The 18207-nt window shown below is 39.6% G+C and overlaps 1 protein-coding gene across 4 annotated transcripts in view; it reads left to right on the top strand.

The window, feature by feature from the left end:
- Window positions 1-9201, top strand: part of LOC100662792 (integrin alpha-M-like) — a 43325-nt gene extending 34124 nt beyond the window's left edge. For all 4 annotated transcript variants that reach the window (XM_023558982.2, XM_023558983.2, XM_023558984.2 and 1 more), the window contains one exon: window positions 260-9201. In XM_023558982.2, the coding sequence (XP_023414750.2) occupies window positions 260-331 (72 nt within the window). In that variant the 3' untranslated portion in view covers window positions 332-9201. The remainder of the gene's footprint in view (window positions 1-259) is intronic.
- Window positions 9202-18207: the final 9006 nt, after the last annotated feature.

Consider the following 18207-nt stretch of genomic DNA (forward strand, 5'->3'; position numbering starts at 1 on the left):
ACAGTGCGACCACTATAAAAGGAACAGTGATTATTGTTGTTGTTATACTGTAATATTGTGTTTCTCCCCCCGGCCCCAATATCCATGCTATTTTCCTCCCTGCCCCTTTTTTCTAGGTCCCATCTAGAATGCACCACATCATTCTTTGCCTCTTGGTCCCTCTGGTTCTCTTCCTGGATCGCATAATTTGCACTCCCTCCCTGGGCTTCTTTGACTCCAATTCCTCTGTCCATAAAACACCTCCTCTCTGTCCCCACAGCTTGGTTTCTTCAAACGGCAGTACAAGGACATGATGAGTGAAACTGCTCCCCAAGCAGACGTACCCCAGTAATGACTCCTTCCCTACTGAACGGCTTCTTCTGGAAGGAGCAGATCTTTGGTCAGACCAACATGCAGGCCCCCATGCTGCTGGGCAGACATATCCATTAGGAGACTGGGGTTGTGACATCTAACCCAGAAAAGACCTGCTTGGGTTTCCATTCATGTGTATGTGTGTATGTGTGCAGGTGTGTGTGAGGGCGTGTGACTCAGATGTCTAGAACATCTGAGTCACAGAATAGTCTCTCTGGCTGAGGAGAATTGCTGGGGCTTCCTTGTGTGTGTGGGCAAAGATGGTGTCAGACCTTCTAGGATGGAGGTGATGGCAGCTCTTATGGGTGAAAATAAAGGGAGACCCTCTCCTAAGTGAGAACTTCCGTCATGGAGAAGTGTGCAGTCTTGCAGGAGCCTGTGCTGCTGGGACTGAGCTGCTGTGGAGAAGCCACTGGCAGAGCCAGGTGCTGGTCAGCCAGCACCAGCCTGTCCCAATCCATCCCACACTCCAGCTGAGGGGCTCAACAATTATGTCAAATGAGGAATGATAAACCTCCCTTTATGTTTTCATTCATTTGTTATTTTAATGTTACTTCTATGTTTTTATATTGATAAAGCTGTCTGCATATAAAATCAAAAGACATGCAAGAGCATGTGGTGAAAATCTTCTCCCCCACCCTCACCATTCAAGTTCTCTCCTTAAGGGCAGCTGATGTTACTTATTTTGGGGTGGCCTTCAGAAAGATTTTAGGCGTATGTAACATACATACACACAGCTGCATGGATATACCCATGGGTGAGCTTTTTTTTTTTATGCTGCTCTGCACTTCGCTTTTTCATGAATATAACTCAGACATTGCTTGATATCAAGACATAAATTGCCTTTTCATTCTTTTATACACATGCAGAACATTCTGTTGTGTAAGTGTATCATAACGCATTTAATGAGTTTCATTTTGATATATTATTTCCAATCTCTTGCTATTACAATAATGTTGAATTAATAAATTGAATATATGTGGTTTTTATATATGTATAAGAACTATTTATAGGATATATTCCTAGAACTTTGGGTTCCTCCAGATTCAAACCCTGAGACAAGAATTTGAGCGAAAGGAGTTTATTTAAGAGGTGGCTCCAGGAAATGCCAATAAAGATGGGGGAATGAGCTTGAGAAAGGAAAGTAGCCAAAAAGGGTGTGTTATTATTATTTTTTTTATCAACATAGTCACCGCTGTGGGGCTCCACAGGTTAAATCCTACTGGAGAGCTCTGGGAACAGTGTAGAACATCCATCTCAGTGTTATTCCACTGGGTAGAAGGAGCTGAGGTATTTATACACCAATTATACATAGTTACAGAATGAGGGCTGCTCTGAGGGCATTAATTTCCTGGACTGCCTTGGGTATGGACAGCGCATGTTCTGGTGGCCAGAGAAAGAGATACAGGTGCTGCCAGTTGGAAGTCTGACAGGTGAGCACAGCCCCTGGCAAGGACCATGGGGATATGGAGGGCCACCAATAACATGAGCTACAAAAGGGTGTGTGCATGTAAAGTTTTGATAGCTATGCTGGGGTAGTCCTCATCTTTAGATGGAGTCCTATTTACCTCATACCAACAGTGCAGTCAGCTGCTAACCAAAAGGTTAGCAATTCCAATCTACCAGCCACTCTGAGGGAGAAAGATGTGGCAGTCTGCTTCCATAAAGATTTACAGCCTTGTAAACCCTATGGGGTTGCTATGAGTCAGAATTGACTTAACAGCAGTGAGTTTTGGTTTACCAGTGCATGTGGGTGCTTGTCTCTCATACCAGTGGCAATGCATCCTAATTCTCACACCAGTTCTGCTAAGTGACCGACTTTTTTTAATTGTTATCAGAACTTCGTATATAAGGAAACTGAGGCCGTACCAATAAAAAAAAAAAAAAAATAGGTCATACCAATTACCTGAGGTCATACAGATAAGAAGGGGCTGGAGCTGGGATTCCAACCTGTCTCTGTCTGGTTCCAGAGCTTTTCTTCTACTGTCCTGGTAGTGCTAGAGGAATGGCAGCAGGTCCGTGGGAGGTGTGGGGACAGAGTGACTCTTACTTAGCTGTTATAATATTAGGGGATGAACCATATGAAATTGCCGACTTGTGACAATTTTTTGGAAAAAAATTTTTTAAATGTCAATTTCATAGGGTTCATCCAAACACAAAAAAACCATGGCTTAGATGGCCTGTTCCAAAAATGATAGAAGGAAGGGAGGGTTTAATCCTGCTTGGGAGGAAAGGCTCCCTAGGGGCGGCTACTCTTGACCCAAGTAGGGGCAGAGGTTTCCAGGCAGAGGGTAACACAGGGTGAGGCCGGAAGGAGGGCAGGAGCTTGGACATATGTGCTTTGTAAGCCAGAGTAAGGAGTTTCGTTTTTATTCAACATTTCGTAAGATACCATTGAGGGGTGTCTAATGAGACAGTAGCCATTTGTGTCCTTGGGGTTGCCACACACATGATGACCTTTACACAGTTCTACACAATTTCCTGACTTAAAAATAAAAAAAATTTTAAATCAATTTCATTGAAGTATAATTTATTCAATATGTACCTATTTTCCCAAAATGTACCCATTTTAAATGTACATTTTGATGGGTCTTGATAAATTTAGGCACCCAAGTCACCACAACCAATGAAGATATAGAACTTTTCTGTCACTCTAAAAGTTTCCCTGGGCTTCGTTACAGTCCATCCTTGTTGCCCCTCATCCCCATCTCCAGGGAACCACTGATCTTTTCTAGAGTTTTATATGCATATAAAACATTTCTTCTTCCTTAATTTGAAAGATAAATATCCTCAGTATCTCCAGAAGTCCTTAGTTGAGCTAGGAAGGGAGATGGTCTTTGTACCCACAGTCACCTGCCTTGTGGGCTCAGAGTCCACACCTGTATCCTTGAATTGGAAGCTTGTATTGAATTCAGACAAAAAGAACTTTTATGACGGAATAGAAAAGTAAATCATTTCAAGTAACAAATTGCCCTAGCATAGCCACAGAGTTACTAATAAACAGGGCTTTAAATCTCTGATGACAAACACTAAACCCAGGAATGTCTAGCCTGGTTTTCATGTTCTGGGTTTCCTCACTTCAGAAAAACAGGGTCTTTATCCCTTCAATGGAAACCCTGGTGGCGTAGTGGTTAAGTGCTATGGCTGCTAACCAAAGGGTCAGCAGTTCAAATCCGCCTGGCGCTCCTTGGAAACTTTATGGAGCAGTTCTACTCTGTCCTATAGGGTCGCTATGAGTCGGAATCGACTCGATGGCACTGGGTTTCGTTTTTGGTTTTATCCCTTCAGTAACCATCCTCCTTTTTCTTACTTGGAAACCCTGGTGGTGTACTGGTTTAGTGCTATGGCTGCTAACCAAAACTTCGGCAGTTCGAATTCACCAGCCGCTCTTTGGAAACTCTCTGGGGAAGTTCTACTCTATCCTATAGGGTTGCTATGAGTCAGAATCGACTTGATGGAAACAAGTTGTTTTTTTTTTCCTGCTTAGTAATAGAATTTTTATCTGGGCCACTGTGGTAGATTGTTACAATAATGAACCCCAGTGAATTGTGCCTCCCTGTGTCCTGTCCCTTTGCAATGTGACATTGCTGCTCCTCTTATCTGGTGGTGGAACCCATTTCTCCACACCTTTGAATCTGGGCTGGTCTTGTGACTTTGACCAACAGAATGTGGCAGAAGTGATGTTGTATGAGTTTTGGAGCTTAGACCTTAAAATGCATTGCAGCTTCTGCTCTTGCTCTCCTGGAACCCTGAGACCACCACGTGGTGATCCATCTAGCCTAGTGGAGAATGGGTGACCATGTGGAGGAGACAACTGAGACACCCAGCCGACAGCCAGCACAACTGCCTGACACATGCTCAAGGCTATCGTGGATCTCCCAGCCTGGTCAAGCCATTCGATTACTGCAGCGCAGCCACAGGCAAGTCCAGCAGAGCTGACCAAATTGTCACCTCGCACAACTGTGAGAAATAATAAATTGTTGATGCTTCAATCCACGGTATTTTGAAGTGATTTGTTATCAGCAATAAATAACTAATATAGCTACCCAGATAAACATTACATTTCCCAGTCTCCTTTGCAGCTAGGGATGGCCACATGACTAGATTCTGGCCAATAGGATGTGAATAGAAGTGAGTGAGCAAGTTTAGAGTCAGGTCCTTTGAGAGAAGGGTCCTTCTTTTCCCCTCACCCCCTTCCCACTGAGCACGAACATGGCGGTGTGCCATTTTGCACCTTGTAGACAAGGGTAACACCTAAGAATGCCAGAGTTAGACAGAAAGACCCTGGGTCCTGATTCTGTAGAACTGCCATGTTAGCACATTTTCATGTTGATATAGGAGAATGAAATGAACACCTATCTTGTTTAAGACATTGTTATTCTGAGCCTCTATTACAGCAGCTGCCCATGTGTTGTAATTAATGCCACTACATTCTGGGACCTTCCCAAAGGCCCTATTTTCCTACTTGGCCCAAGAAATTGAATTCATAGTAAAGCCTGAAGATTTCTTTCTTTCCCTTTTTTTTTTTTAACACAAAATATCTTTTATTCTGAATTATACAAAATTCAAATACCAAACAAGCAGTGCTTAAAAGATCCAATGCCATTATATTTTAAAATTACGTTTGCAAAATAGTTTTCTGCGAAACTGAGTTAGCTTAAATTTGTCAGTATAATGTCATTTGTTTTACATTTGCTGACTGTAATTATCAAGTTGTAAGAACAATTACAACCAGATTAATACTTGACTGAATTTTGATGGCTGAGAATGCCTGAACACTGGAGAACATCCAATTAACGTATCAGTATAACTTTCATTCACCAAAGAAAATATTTCATTCAAGTTCCCAAAACAAACTTGAGTTATGTTTGGTCTGCAGCAGAGAAAAAGGCCAAGATAGCACGCGGAAATAAATAGTTTTCTTCTGGTGGAAGCTGAAATCAATGTACACATTTTAATCAAATATCTCCTCACATGGCATGTTTTCAAGTTTTTACGAGTCTACCAGGCTCAGTCTTTCGCTGTTTTTTTTTTTTTCCCCCTTTTTTTTCTCTTGCTTTGCCTTCAGCTTTTTTCTTTGCCTGCGGTTCATCCATAATGGGTACTGTCTGTGCTGGTCTAGAAAACTCTTTTTGTTTCTCTTAATGTCAGTCTCCATTTTCATGTCATCTGTTTCATCATTTGCCTCACATTGCTTTTCTCTTGGCAATGTTTGGTTACCACAACAGTTGCCATCTCTTGAACATCTTCAATTAAAAACTTCATCATCTACTTTAAGAATATTTTTAAATCTGTTGAGCTCCTTTGGGACATTCTTTTTTCTCTTTTCAGCAGGCGTCTTCCATTTCCACTTACTCCGTAACCTTGTAAAAGCAGCTATGTTTTAACTGGGAAGACTCACAAACTCACATACAGCAGGGAGATCACACCAACCAGAAGTCTTTGCACTTCTGCCTTCCAGGCAGGCCCCGCTTTTCAAGCCTGAAGCTTTTTTGATGCCGCTTGTTGTTAGGCACCCTCCAGTTGGCTCTACTGCATAACGACCCTATGTACAACAGAACAAAACACTGCCTGGTCCTGTGCTGTCTTCACAATTGTTGCTATGTTTGAACCCATTGTTGTAGCCACTGTGTCAGTCCATCTCATTGAGCGTCTTCCCCTTTTTCGCTGACCTTCTCCTTTACCAAGCATGATATCCTTCTCCAGCTTCTGGTCCCTCCTGACAACATGTCCAAAGTACGTGAGATGATGTCCCGCCACCCTTGCTCCTAAGGAGCATTCTGGGTGTAATTCTTCCAGGACAGATTTGTTTGTTCTTCTGGCAGTCTGTGGTATATTCAGTTTTCTTCGCCAAAACCATAATTCAAAGGCATCAATTCTTCTTCAGTCTTCCTTATTCATATTGAAACATTGAGTACTAAGCCTAATTTTAAGTTTATATGCTTTTGCTTCCTATAGTTATATGTTACAGAGAGGCTATAACTTCAGGTCTGTTAATGAATGTTTATTTTTGCTACTTTGATGAGTTGTAATAATAATGGGTATGTGTGACTACAGAAAGTTGTGCTATGTGAATTTATGAACCTTACTAGTCTTTTTTTTTTTATTTTTTATTTTTTTTTTTACTAGTCTACTAAAAAAGCTGATGTGGGACATCTAGTTCATACTTACCCACTCCTTTAGTGTTCTCTGTGAAATCGAACTAGATTAGTTTCTTAAAAGTTATACTATATGTTAGCGGTTGAGACCATACTTAGGAGAAACAGCTTCAGAGAAATATTACTGTACATGCTTGTGTTTCTTAAGGAAAAGGGGTAGCTTTTCTTAAAGCAATAACTCTCAGAGTTTTGTGTGTTTCTTTATCTCCAAATGCCTTTGTACTCTTCCAATTTATTGAGGACCTTAGAGAGTTTGTGTGTACATTGGGGCAGGAGGGATAACTATCAACATTAACCATATCAGAAATTGAAATTGAAATATGTTTAATTAAAATGCTCATCTATTGAATCTTTTGAAGATAGCGCCACGAATGCTTTTGCATGTTAAATAACGCCTTAATGATATTCTGAAATTAGTTCTGACCTCATAGAATCCCTGAGATTGGTCCTAAAATAAAGTGCCAGTTTGTTTCAGAACGTCAAAGAGCATAATCAAGGACAAAACTTGGAAATAAATTGTATTTGTTTGGGTTTATAATATTGGTCGGAAAACCTATGACGTGTTAAAAATACTAGCCAAGTTTGCTCAATTTTGATGATCTTGTTTCCTTGGTTTACTGTTTGTTGTCTTCACCTACAATATGAAAAGTTTCTTTTTTTTCCTGTGTAATCGCCTAGATAGCAAAAGATTGTGTCTTACCAGAATAATTTTCTACGCTTTATGTTAACTTTATTATGCTCTCAATTATTATTAAAAAAAAAAAAAAGAAAGAAAAAGGTCTTCACCTATGGAAGAATTAAGATTATTTACAACTTTGGTCTATTCTATACTTACTTTTACATGTCTTATTGTGATTTTCAAATGGAGCCAAGTATAGTTTCTTTTTTTGAACATTTTATTGTGCTTTAGGTAAAAGTTTACATAGTAAATTAGTTTCCCATCCAATAGTTCATACACAAATTTTTCCCTGACATTGGTTGCAATCTCTGCAATGTGTCAGCAATTTCCCCATCCCATTTCTATCCTGGCTCCCCATTTCCATTCATCAGGTTTCCCTGGCCCTTCCTGCCTTCTCATCTCTGCTTTTGGACAAATGTTGCCCTTTTGGTCCCTTATAGTTGATTGTTCTATGGAGCATGTTTCTCACGGGTGTCACTATTATTATTTTATACCCATTGCTGTAGACTCAATTTCAACTCATAGCGACCGTATAGGTCAGAGTAGAACTGCCCCACAGGGTTTCCAAGAAGCGCCTGGTGGATTTGAACTGCCGACCTCTTGGTTAGTAGCCATAGCACTTAACCACTATGTCACCAGGGCTTCTTAATTTTTTATAGGCCTATGTATTGTTTGGCTGAAAGGTGATCTCCGGGAGTGGCTTCAGTTCTGGGATAGAAGGGTGTCCTAGAGCTATAGTCTTGGTGGTTCCTCCGGGCTCTATCAGACCAGTAAGTTTTGCCCTTTTTATGGATTTGAATTTTGTTCTACGTTTTTGTCCCACTCTAACTGAGACCTTCTATTGTGTTCCTGGTCAGGGTGGTCGGTAGTGGTAGCCGGGCAACATCTAGTTCTTTTGGTCTCAGGCTAGTGGCGGCTGTGGTTCATGTGGGCCATTAGTCCTTTGGACTAATTGCTTCCTTGAGTCTTTTGGTTTTCTTCACTCTCCTTTGCTCCAGATGGGAAGAGACCAATAGTTGTATTTTAGATGTTCACTGGATAGCTTTTAACACCTCAGATGCGACTAGCCACATAGAATATTATCTTTATGAACTATGCTATGCCTATTGACCTAGAGGTCCCAGAAGACCACGGTCCTTAGCCTTGAAGCCCAGTAACTCAGCCTCTCAACATGTTTGGTTATATCTAACTGTGCCCCTATGTGCTCTATTATATGTATGAGTAGACATGTAAAAAAAAAAATGTAGCACATATAAATATGTATATGGAAATATGCACAACCATACCTATATATTTGTGTGGGTGTTCTCCCATAGGACCTCCCACACTTGTTTAGTATACATATCTACCAATGTGGCCACTTGTAAATTATTCTTTGTTATTGCTGTTGTTACAGGATTGTATATGCTATATACTATTTATCATAAAAAAAAAATTTATCATAGTTGCTCTTTATTCTTTCTTACCACTCAGTGTCTTCCTTTGCCTTCGTCACTTTGTGCCGACTTCCCCCATATTTTGTATTGCCTATAGGGTCGCTATGAGTTGAAATTAACTCCACGGTACTGGTTTTGGTTTGGGTTTTTTGTTCCCTTCACCAAAATTAACATTTGTCTACTACCTAGTTAGTGGTTCTCCCTCCCTCCCCCTCCTATTCCTGGTAACCATCAAAGAATGTTATGACCTTAAGCGTTCAAATTTCCTGACAATTTTTAATATTTTACCCTCCCAAAACCTAATTCTAAATGGTATCTTTTATACCTAAAACCTTGTTCTTCGGGGCTTCCTAGAGGGCCCTGAAAAGTCATAAAAGAATTGTTCCTGCTTTATAAGTGCTAGAAATAATTGTTTATTTGATGTGTTCCTATTTATGAGCTGCATGGGAAAAGTTGTTAAATAAGAAGAGATGCTTAGCCTTCCCTAGGTTAAATTCGTATGGGTGAAATATTTTAGAAATGGGATACTGTAAGGGAAGTTCCTAGAGATTTGACCATGTTCTTATTGTCCATTATATGTTTCTATTTATCAGCATCTTTGAGTCATCTCATATTAGACAACCAAAGTAAAGTACAGTATTATCAGTTATAACTTCAGTTCTTTTCAAGATGTTAACTTGATTACGACTTTATTTCTCTGATTTGAATCTAGCATCATCATCCAGGCCAGAGGTTTCCAAGTGGGGATTCACATCATTTTAATAGTAATATTCAAATGTTTAGAAACTTGACAATCTGGGTATATTAATATTATATTATATCTGAGGATTATTATATGTTATATGTACAGTTCTTTTCTAAGGATTATGCTGATCCATTTTCATAAATTAGATGTAATCTCCATTCTTCTTTGAAAATAGGATTAATCATTATTTTTAGAGATATTTTGTCTAAAATTTTTTTTAATTAACTTTGTTTTATATTCTACAGAAATGAATTTTCATAGGCTCTTTCACTTTTAAAAATTATTAGTAATAAGATAGCCATGGCTATTTTTTTTAATTGTGTTTTAAGTCAAAGCTTACAAATCAAGTCAGTCTCTCATAAAAAAACTTAAACGCATAATTTGCTAGGTGCTCCTAGCTGCTCTTTCCCTAATGAAACAGCACACCCCTCCTCTCTACCCTGTATTCCCCGTGTCCATTCAATCAGCTCCTGTCTTCCTCTGCCTTTTCATCTCACCTTCAAACAGGAGCTGCCCACATAGTCTCATGTGTCTACTTGAGCCAAGAAGCTCACTCCTCACCAATATCATTTTCTGTCTTATAGTCCAGTCCAATCCCTGTGTGAAGAGTTGGCTTCGGGAATGGTTCCAGTCTTGGGCTAACAAAGCATCTGGGGACCATGACCTACGGGGTCCCTCTAGTCTCAGTCAGACCATTAAGTCTGGTCTTTTTACTAGAATTTGAGGTCTGCATCCCACTGTTCTCCTACTCCATCAGGGATTCTGTGTTATGTTCCCTGTCAGGGCAGTCATCAGTGGTAGCCAGGCACCATCTAATTCTTCTGGTCTCAGGCTGATGTAGTCTTTGATTTATGTGGCCCTTTCTCTCTCTTGGGCTCATCTCTACCTTTGGTGTTCTTCATTCTCCTTTGCTCCAGGTGGATTGAGAACAATTGATGCATCTTAAATGGCCGCTTGCTAGCGTTGAAGACCCCAGACACCACTCACCAAAGTGGGATATAAAATGTTTTCTTAATATACTTTGTTATGCCAATTGACCTTGATGTCCCCTGAAACCATGGTCCCCAAACCCCCGTCCCTGCTACTCTGGCCTTCTAAGCGTTCAGTTGCATTCAGGAAACTTCTTTGTTCTTGGTCTAGTCCAGTTGTGCTGACCTCTCCTGTATTGTAAGTTGTCTTTCCCTTCACCTAAAATAGATCTTGTCTACTATAGGATTAGTGAATATCGTTCTCCCTCCCTCCCCACCCTCCTACCATCAAAGAATATTTTCTTCTGTTTTTGAATTGTTTCTTGAGTTCTTATAATAACGATCTCACGCAATGCTGTCCTTTTGCAACCGACTAATTTCACTCAGCATAATGCCTTCCACATTCCTCCATGTTATATTTCACAGATTCATCATTGTTCTTAATCTTTGCATAGTATTCCATTATGTGAATATACCATAATTTATTCATTCATTCATCTGCGGATGGGCACCTTGGTTGCTTCCATCTTATTGCTATTGTAAACAGTGCTGCAATAAACATGGGTGTGCATATATCTGTTCATGCAAAGGCTCTTATTTCTCTAGGATGTATTCGAAGGAGTGAAATTGCTGGATTGTATGGTAGTTCTGGAAATCTTCGTGGTGTAGTGGTTAGGTGATATGGCTGCTAACCAAAAGGTTGGCAGTTTGAATACACCAGGTGTTCCTTGGAAACTCTATGGGGAAGTTCTACTCTGTTCTATAGGGTCACTATGAGTCGGAATAGACTCAATGGCAATGGGTTTGGTTTTCTATGGTAGTTCTATTTCTAGCCTTTTAAGGAGCATCAGACAGATTTCCAAGGTGGTTGTACCATTTTACATTCCCACCAGCAGTTTATAAGTGTTCCAGTCTCTCCACAACCTCTCCAACATTTATTATTTTGTATTTTTTGGATATTAGCCAGCCTTGTTGGGGTGAGATGGTATCTCATTGTAGTTTTGGTTTACATTTCTGTAATGGCTAATGATCGTGAGAATTTCCTCATGTATCTGTTAGCTGAACCATGGCTACTTTTAAGTTCTTATCATCTACAGATAGTTTTTACTTTGATGGTGTCCTGAAAGTGCTTGCAATAAGCCACAGACCAGAGCATTTTTACAAAAAGGGACTGTATCAGAGACCCATGGAAAGGACTTCCAGATATTTGGGCATGGACTTCTGAATGACACTTCTTATACCACCGGACTGAATCAAGATTTCCAGAACTCTTGTGGAGAAGCTGATGGGTTCACAAGACTGATAACCCAGGATTGAGTGGGACAGAAGTTAATTACATACGACTGAGTGGACTAAAGGATTATTTGGATTAATAATATGGAATAGTAATATGTATGGAATACTGCTGATGTTTTGATATTCTATTTTATGGATATAAGAAACTTCTTTCTCTTTTCTCCTAAACTGTCTATAACTTACAATGACTATCTAATAGACTAATATTTAATAGACTATTTAATAGTCTATTAAATAGTCATTGTAAGTTATAGCTGCTTATGCAGACAAAAATGAAACATTTATCTTTCCTCCCACTTGATCCCTCCAGAACTGGCAAACATTTTTTTTTTTTAATTTTTTATTGTACTGTAGATGAAGTTTTATAGAACAAACTAGCTCCTCAAGAACTGGAAAACTCCTAATGATTATTCTAATTTTTATGGCAACATAATTATTTGCATAAGTTCAATAAGAATCTGTCCTCCTTGTTAACAGAGCATAATTGGAAATCTTGGTTATATAACCAGGCCTTGACTGGAGGCCCATATTTAAGAATGGTGCTCAAAGAATCAGGTAAGACCAGATATTTTAAAGGAACTAAGATTGACTTTATAAAGCTGAAGATTACAAAACTCTCCTAGGAAATCTAACCTGGTACCTGATTTACAAGATTCCCAGCCTTGCAGGTGAGTAAGGAAGTTCACTTCCTGGCAGGCCCAGAAGACTTATTATATTTTGGAACCTTGAAAAGAGCGGAATTTACCCAAATCTGTGGGTACTATAGGTGAGATCTAGTGGTAAATTCTTGGCTTGGCTTCTTGGCCTCAAGAGGCTTTTACAATTTTAATCCGAAGTTTCTTATGAAAACTTCCAGCGAAGCAGATTTAACAGGCTATGTGATAAATTACCATTCTTGCTGCACCTATGTCAATCATAACGAACAGCTATATTTTAAATCAAGAGAAAATTTGTTTTGAGATTGTCTTTCGATTGACCGGAGGGTGACCATAAAGAGAAATTTTATGTGTCAGTAGAAAATTATGGCAAGCCGTTGTGGGCTATCAAATTCTGGTTCTGTTCATGGTCTTTCTTACATCTTTCTGTAAACTACAGAAAACCAATGGTTTTGTTTTCTACTTGTAGATTGGACTGGTTATTGTTACATAGGTTATGCTATTTTCTATGTATCTATGCATCATCAATTACCCAAAGGGAAAATTAGAAACATGAGAGAGACTAAGACTGATAGTGATCGTGAACAGGCCATCAAACAGCTATCAAATGAAGGTTTATTGACAAAAGGAGCATTAATTAGCTGTACTGTAGAAGCCATAGTACCCTTAGTTCCTGGAATTGGTTTAACCTATGTAGAAAAAGATATGTTAAGGTTGCAAATGATGGTAGACAAGGTGGTTCTAGACTTAGATAGTTAGCTCTGTTAATAATCTAGGTGATGCTATATTCTCTCTCTCTCTCTCTCTGCAGCACAGATAATGACATTACAAAATAGATTTGCTCTTAATTATTTAATTACTTCCCAAGGAAGAGTTTGTGCTTTGGTAAAAGAATATTGTTGTGTATATATTAATGACACCTAAATGAAAGTATGGAAACCCTGGTGGTTTAGTGGTTAAGAGCTACAGCTGCTAACCAAAAGGTCAGCAGTTCAAATCCACCATGGCTCCTTGGAAACCCTATGGGGCAGTTCTACTCTGTTCTATAAGGTCGCTATGAGTCAGCATCGACTTGATGGCAATGGTTTGTTTTTTTTTTTTTAATGGAGGTATATTGAGATATAATTTTGGCAAAAACTAAAGCTAGAGATGCAATGCACGGCTCAGATGCTCCTCTTGAATCTTCTTGGGATTTGTTCTTATGGTTAGGAAATTTGGGTTTGTGCACTAGATAAGCCTCTCAGACTGTTGACTTATGCATTCGTCTCATTTCGATCCTTTACATTATTATTATTATTAAGCTACTAAGCTGTTTAGTGTCTGGGGTCTTAAAATCTCATGAGCTGCCATCTAAGGCAAAGGAAATAATCATTTTCTGACTGTGGAAGAAAAGAAGCTAAGGAACCAACAGAAATGATGTATGTTACACTAAAGGTATCTCATAATGTGATACCTATGGTTACTGAGACAGGAAGAACTTAGATGGTGCCTGGCCAATACTTCGTTGATCAAAGATTCTAATCAAATCATGATCAAAAGGAGGAAGATATTGTGAAAAAGTTTAAAGATAGACATTTTATTTTGATTTCAATAGGTTTTCTGTCACTCATGAGCCGTACTTACCTGACCCCAAACTTGCCTGCAGTTTTTCTGGTTTGCTTTTCACCCAAAACTGCTAATTAACTTTGCAGCATTGTTAAACTTTTTTTTTTTTTTTCCAGCTTGAAGGGAGCAGCCAATAACAAACCTATTACCTTGTGATTTAATGGAAAAGGTTGTGCTTCCTTAATTTTAATTTCAAGAGGCCTCATAGCTACAAATATGTCAAGGGCCAAATTTTCAGGAGTTATTTTCTAACGCTAACTCAGTAACCATTAAATACTTTGTCACGATGGAAACTTGAACTGATTAAGCAAAAAACATTTAAGGTTGTGAAATCAACAATCCTCGGGAGTGGCTTTTTTTTTTTTTAAATCTTCTTCCAGGGAGATCCACACAGGCTCCTCCAATTCGCAGATTGTTTTTTAAATCATAAAGCAATCAAATATTGGGTTATTATTTTGAGCTAATTCAAAAGTTTATTTATTTATTTATTACAATTGTAACTAGCCTACTTTGAGCCATTAGTTTCTAGAAACAAATAATCTCCCTGCATGTTTACAAACTGTTCAAAATAAACTCCACATTCTAATTTTTTAGTGTTTTGATTATTTTTAACAAGACAATTGCTGAATATGTGTTGAGTAAATGCATGAACAAATGAATGAACAGGCTTGTGCTTTCCAGCTTCCCATTCTTTTTGTGTTTTCTACTGGAAGCCAGAGCTCATAAAAATCCACCTACTTACACCTCAACACATTTTGTCAAGACCAGATAGTATCTAGGTGGTCTAGTTAAAGTCACATTTTCTAAATCCTCTGGCCCAGCAACTGTGATAAATAAATAAATAAAGCTATTTCCTCTCCACTTCCTCTGTGGGCACAGACTTTGAAGAATAATCATTGAAATAGTTTCCCTTATCTGCCTCCATCCCCCACTGCCCCTTCCAACGCCAAGATCCTCAGTTTCTGGGCTGAGTGAAGATGAATTGAATGTATTGGTTGCCAGGTTCTGCCATACATACCTTTGCCTCTCAAGTGGAAAAATTCTGCTACCAAGCCAAACCCAAGATATAAAAACTGAGTGTGATGACCCAGCCTTTCTTCTCTCTCTTAAATTTTCCTTCCTCTAATTCACACAGGTCTCTCCACCCTATCCCCTCCCAGGCACAGCCCACCTGGAACAAATTCTCTGCTGAGACACTGGATGTCAGCTCTCTAGCTCTCTCTTCTCCTTCAAAGAGATTAAGATGAAATCATTCTATAGTTACAAGATTCTGTCTATACCCTTCACAAATTCTTTCTATTGGGTTGACACCAAATTCTAACTGCTAAAACCCTGATGGCATAATGGTTAAGAGCTACGGCTGCTAACCAAAAGGTCGACAATTTGAACCCACCATGAGCCCCTTGGAAACCTTATGGGGCAGTTCTACTCTGTCCTATGGGATCACTCTCAGAATCATCTCAATGGCAACGAGTTTTTTCTAGTTTAAAGGCTCACAATTGCCCCCTTCTCTGGAGAATTGTCAACAATGGGCCAGGAAAGGTCTCTATTCCTGGGAGAAGAAGGGTAGAAGAGTGGCCAGTGATCAGTGACTGCCTGGCAGATTCTGGCCTCAAAGTAGCATCCATTCTGTGGTGCAATTCATGTTCCAGAGCTCCCCATGGGATCAGGCTGAAGCTAGGCTCCAGTAGAGACCTCATTCTTGCTGAGTTTCTTTCCCTGCTCTATCCTGCTTCCCTCTTCCCCTGCTCTGTGTCCACTTCAATAAATTGCCTGCACCTAAATCCCAGTTTCAGACTCTGCTTCTAGGAAACCAAATCTAAGGTGACTGTCCTTCTAAAGAACTTCCCACCCCTTTCAGCCTTTGGCCCAATGACTAGTTTGTTTTCTTTACAGCCTTTATCACTATCTAAAAAAAAATATCCTGGTTTATTTCCTTGCCCTGGCTACCATGTCAGACCCTTAAGGGCAAGGATTGCCTGTTTTTGTTCACTGAGATTGGAATTGTGCCTGGCACAGAGTAGGGCTCAATGGTATTTGTTAAATGAACAAATGAATGAGGCTTATCTTGCAGACATATCAAGGGAACCAATTCCCTTTGCATTGATCTTACTCTGTTTTTTATAGGCCACTTTTTACAACAGCTAAATCTTATACAAACTTGGAAAGGGTAAGGGAGTATATGTATGTGTGCGTGTGGTGGGGAGAGGGAGCAGGGATGCTGGAATGCCCTTTTTTGCGGGGGGGGGGGGTTCTGCAGGCCCCAGTCAGAGTCTATAACAGTTTACCATTTTTTCCTCATGTTGCTTAAACATAGAGTCCCTGGGTAGTGCAAACATTTAAGGAGCATAGCTCTACTCTGACACACATGGGGTTGCCAATGACTAGAAATCAATTTGACAGCAACTAGTTTTTGGCTTATGCACAGGTTGCCTATTCCAGCTTACTGCATGCGTAGGCAGGGTGGCTTTAGGGAATGAAGGGTGATATTTATGCTGGGATCCAAAACCAAATCTGTTGCCAATTCTGACTCATAGCGACTCTATAGGACAGAGTGGAACTGCCCTGTTTGGTTTCCAAGGAGCACCTGGTGGATTTGAACTGCTGACTTTTTTGGTTAGCAGCCATGGCCCTTAACCACTAAGCCATCAGGGTTTCCTTTGTAAACCAGAACCCATGGTTACCCTGTGCTTAAGGCATCCTCAGAGTTTGGGTAACAACAAAACAAAAATGTTTTTTGAAAGAATGTAACATTTTCAAAGAAATAACAAAGTAGTCACTGGGAGGAAAACCAGAACTTCATGGACCTTTCTTCCATTTACTTTTCAAAATTTAGAATTGTCTTTATTTTGAATCACAAACTGAGCAGCTGGCGGGGGGGGGGGGGGGTGGGCGGGGAGGTAGGCAGAAATGGCAGTCTTTTCAGGTTTGTGGTTCTCATGGCCTAAATAGTGTGTTTTAGGTGGAATTGTTCCGTTGTCTATGGTTCCTTTTTTTTTTTTTTGTAGTAATAATAGCCTCTGACGTTTATTGAGAACTTTATTATTTCAAACATTTTATGCACATTATTGCATTTGATCTTCATGATAACATATTATGTATTACTTTTTTCCTTTGGTTTTCTTGAGAATATACATAGCAAGACTTACACCAATTTAACAGTTTCTATATGTCCCATTTTTTTTTATATGTCCCATTTAGTGACATTCATTACATTTTTCAAGTTGTGTAACCATTCTCACCCTCCTCCCCCATTAACATAAATTCACTGCCCCCTCAGGTTCCTATCTAATCTTTCAAGTTGCTGTTGACAATTTGATCTCATGTAGTTAGTTCTTAAAAGAGCATAAAAGCTCAAGGCAGATTTTTTTACTAGTTAAGCTAAATTATTGTTTGGTTTTAAGAAGACTTCAGGTGATATTTTTGGCTTAGGGTTTAAAGATTACCTCAGGGCAATACTTTCAGAGGTTCATCCAACTTTCATGGCTCCAGGAAGTCTGGAGTCCAGGAGAATTTGAAGTTCTGTTCTGCATTTTTTCCCCTTTTGATCAGGATTCTTCTATAGAATCTTTGATCAAAATGTTCAGTAATGGTAGCCAGGCATCATCCAGTTCTCCTGGCCTCATGGCAAAGGAGGTAGTTGTTCATGGGGAGACAACTACCAGCATATTGCATGTGCTCCTTCTGTTACTGGCACTCTTTCTTCCTCTGTTGACTAGAGATCAATTGTTGCGTCGTGGATGGCCGATTGGAAGCTTTTAACACCCCAGACAGTACACAACCAACTAGGCGGTAGAACAGAAGCACTAAACATGTTATTAGGCCAATTAGCTGGGATGTCCCATGAAACCATGACCCTAAGCCTCCAAATCAAGAAACCAGATCCTATGAGGATTTTGGTTGTACATAAGCAGATACTCTTTGTGTGTGTGTGTGTGTGTATGTCATATAGATAGTTCTTAAAAGAGCATAAATCTCAAGGCAGACATTTTTTACCAGTTAAGATACACTGTTGCTTGGTTTTAAGAAGACTCCTGGAGATATTTTTGTGTAAGGTTTAAAGATTATCTCAGGGTAATATTTTCAGGAATTTATCCAGCCTCCATGGCTCCATAAAGTCTGGAGTCCATGAGAATCTGAAGTTCTGTTCTGCATTTCCCCCTTTTAATCAGGATTCTTCTATAGAATACTTGATCAAAATGTTCAGTAACAGTAGCCGGGCACCGTTCAGTTCTGGTCTCATGGCAAAGAGGCAGTTGCTCATGGAGGCAATTAGCCATGCATTCCATATCCTCCCCCTATTCCTGACTCTC

The sequence above is a fragment of the Loxodonta africana genome, chromosome 12 (assembly GCF_030014295.1).
Source record: "Loxodonta africana isolate mLoxAfr1 chromosome 12, mLoxAfr1.hap2, whole genome shotgun sequence".
Taxonomy (NCBI): Eukaryota; Metazoa; Chordata; class Mammalia; order Proboscidea; family Elephantidae; genus Loxodonta; species Loxodonta africana.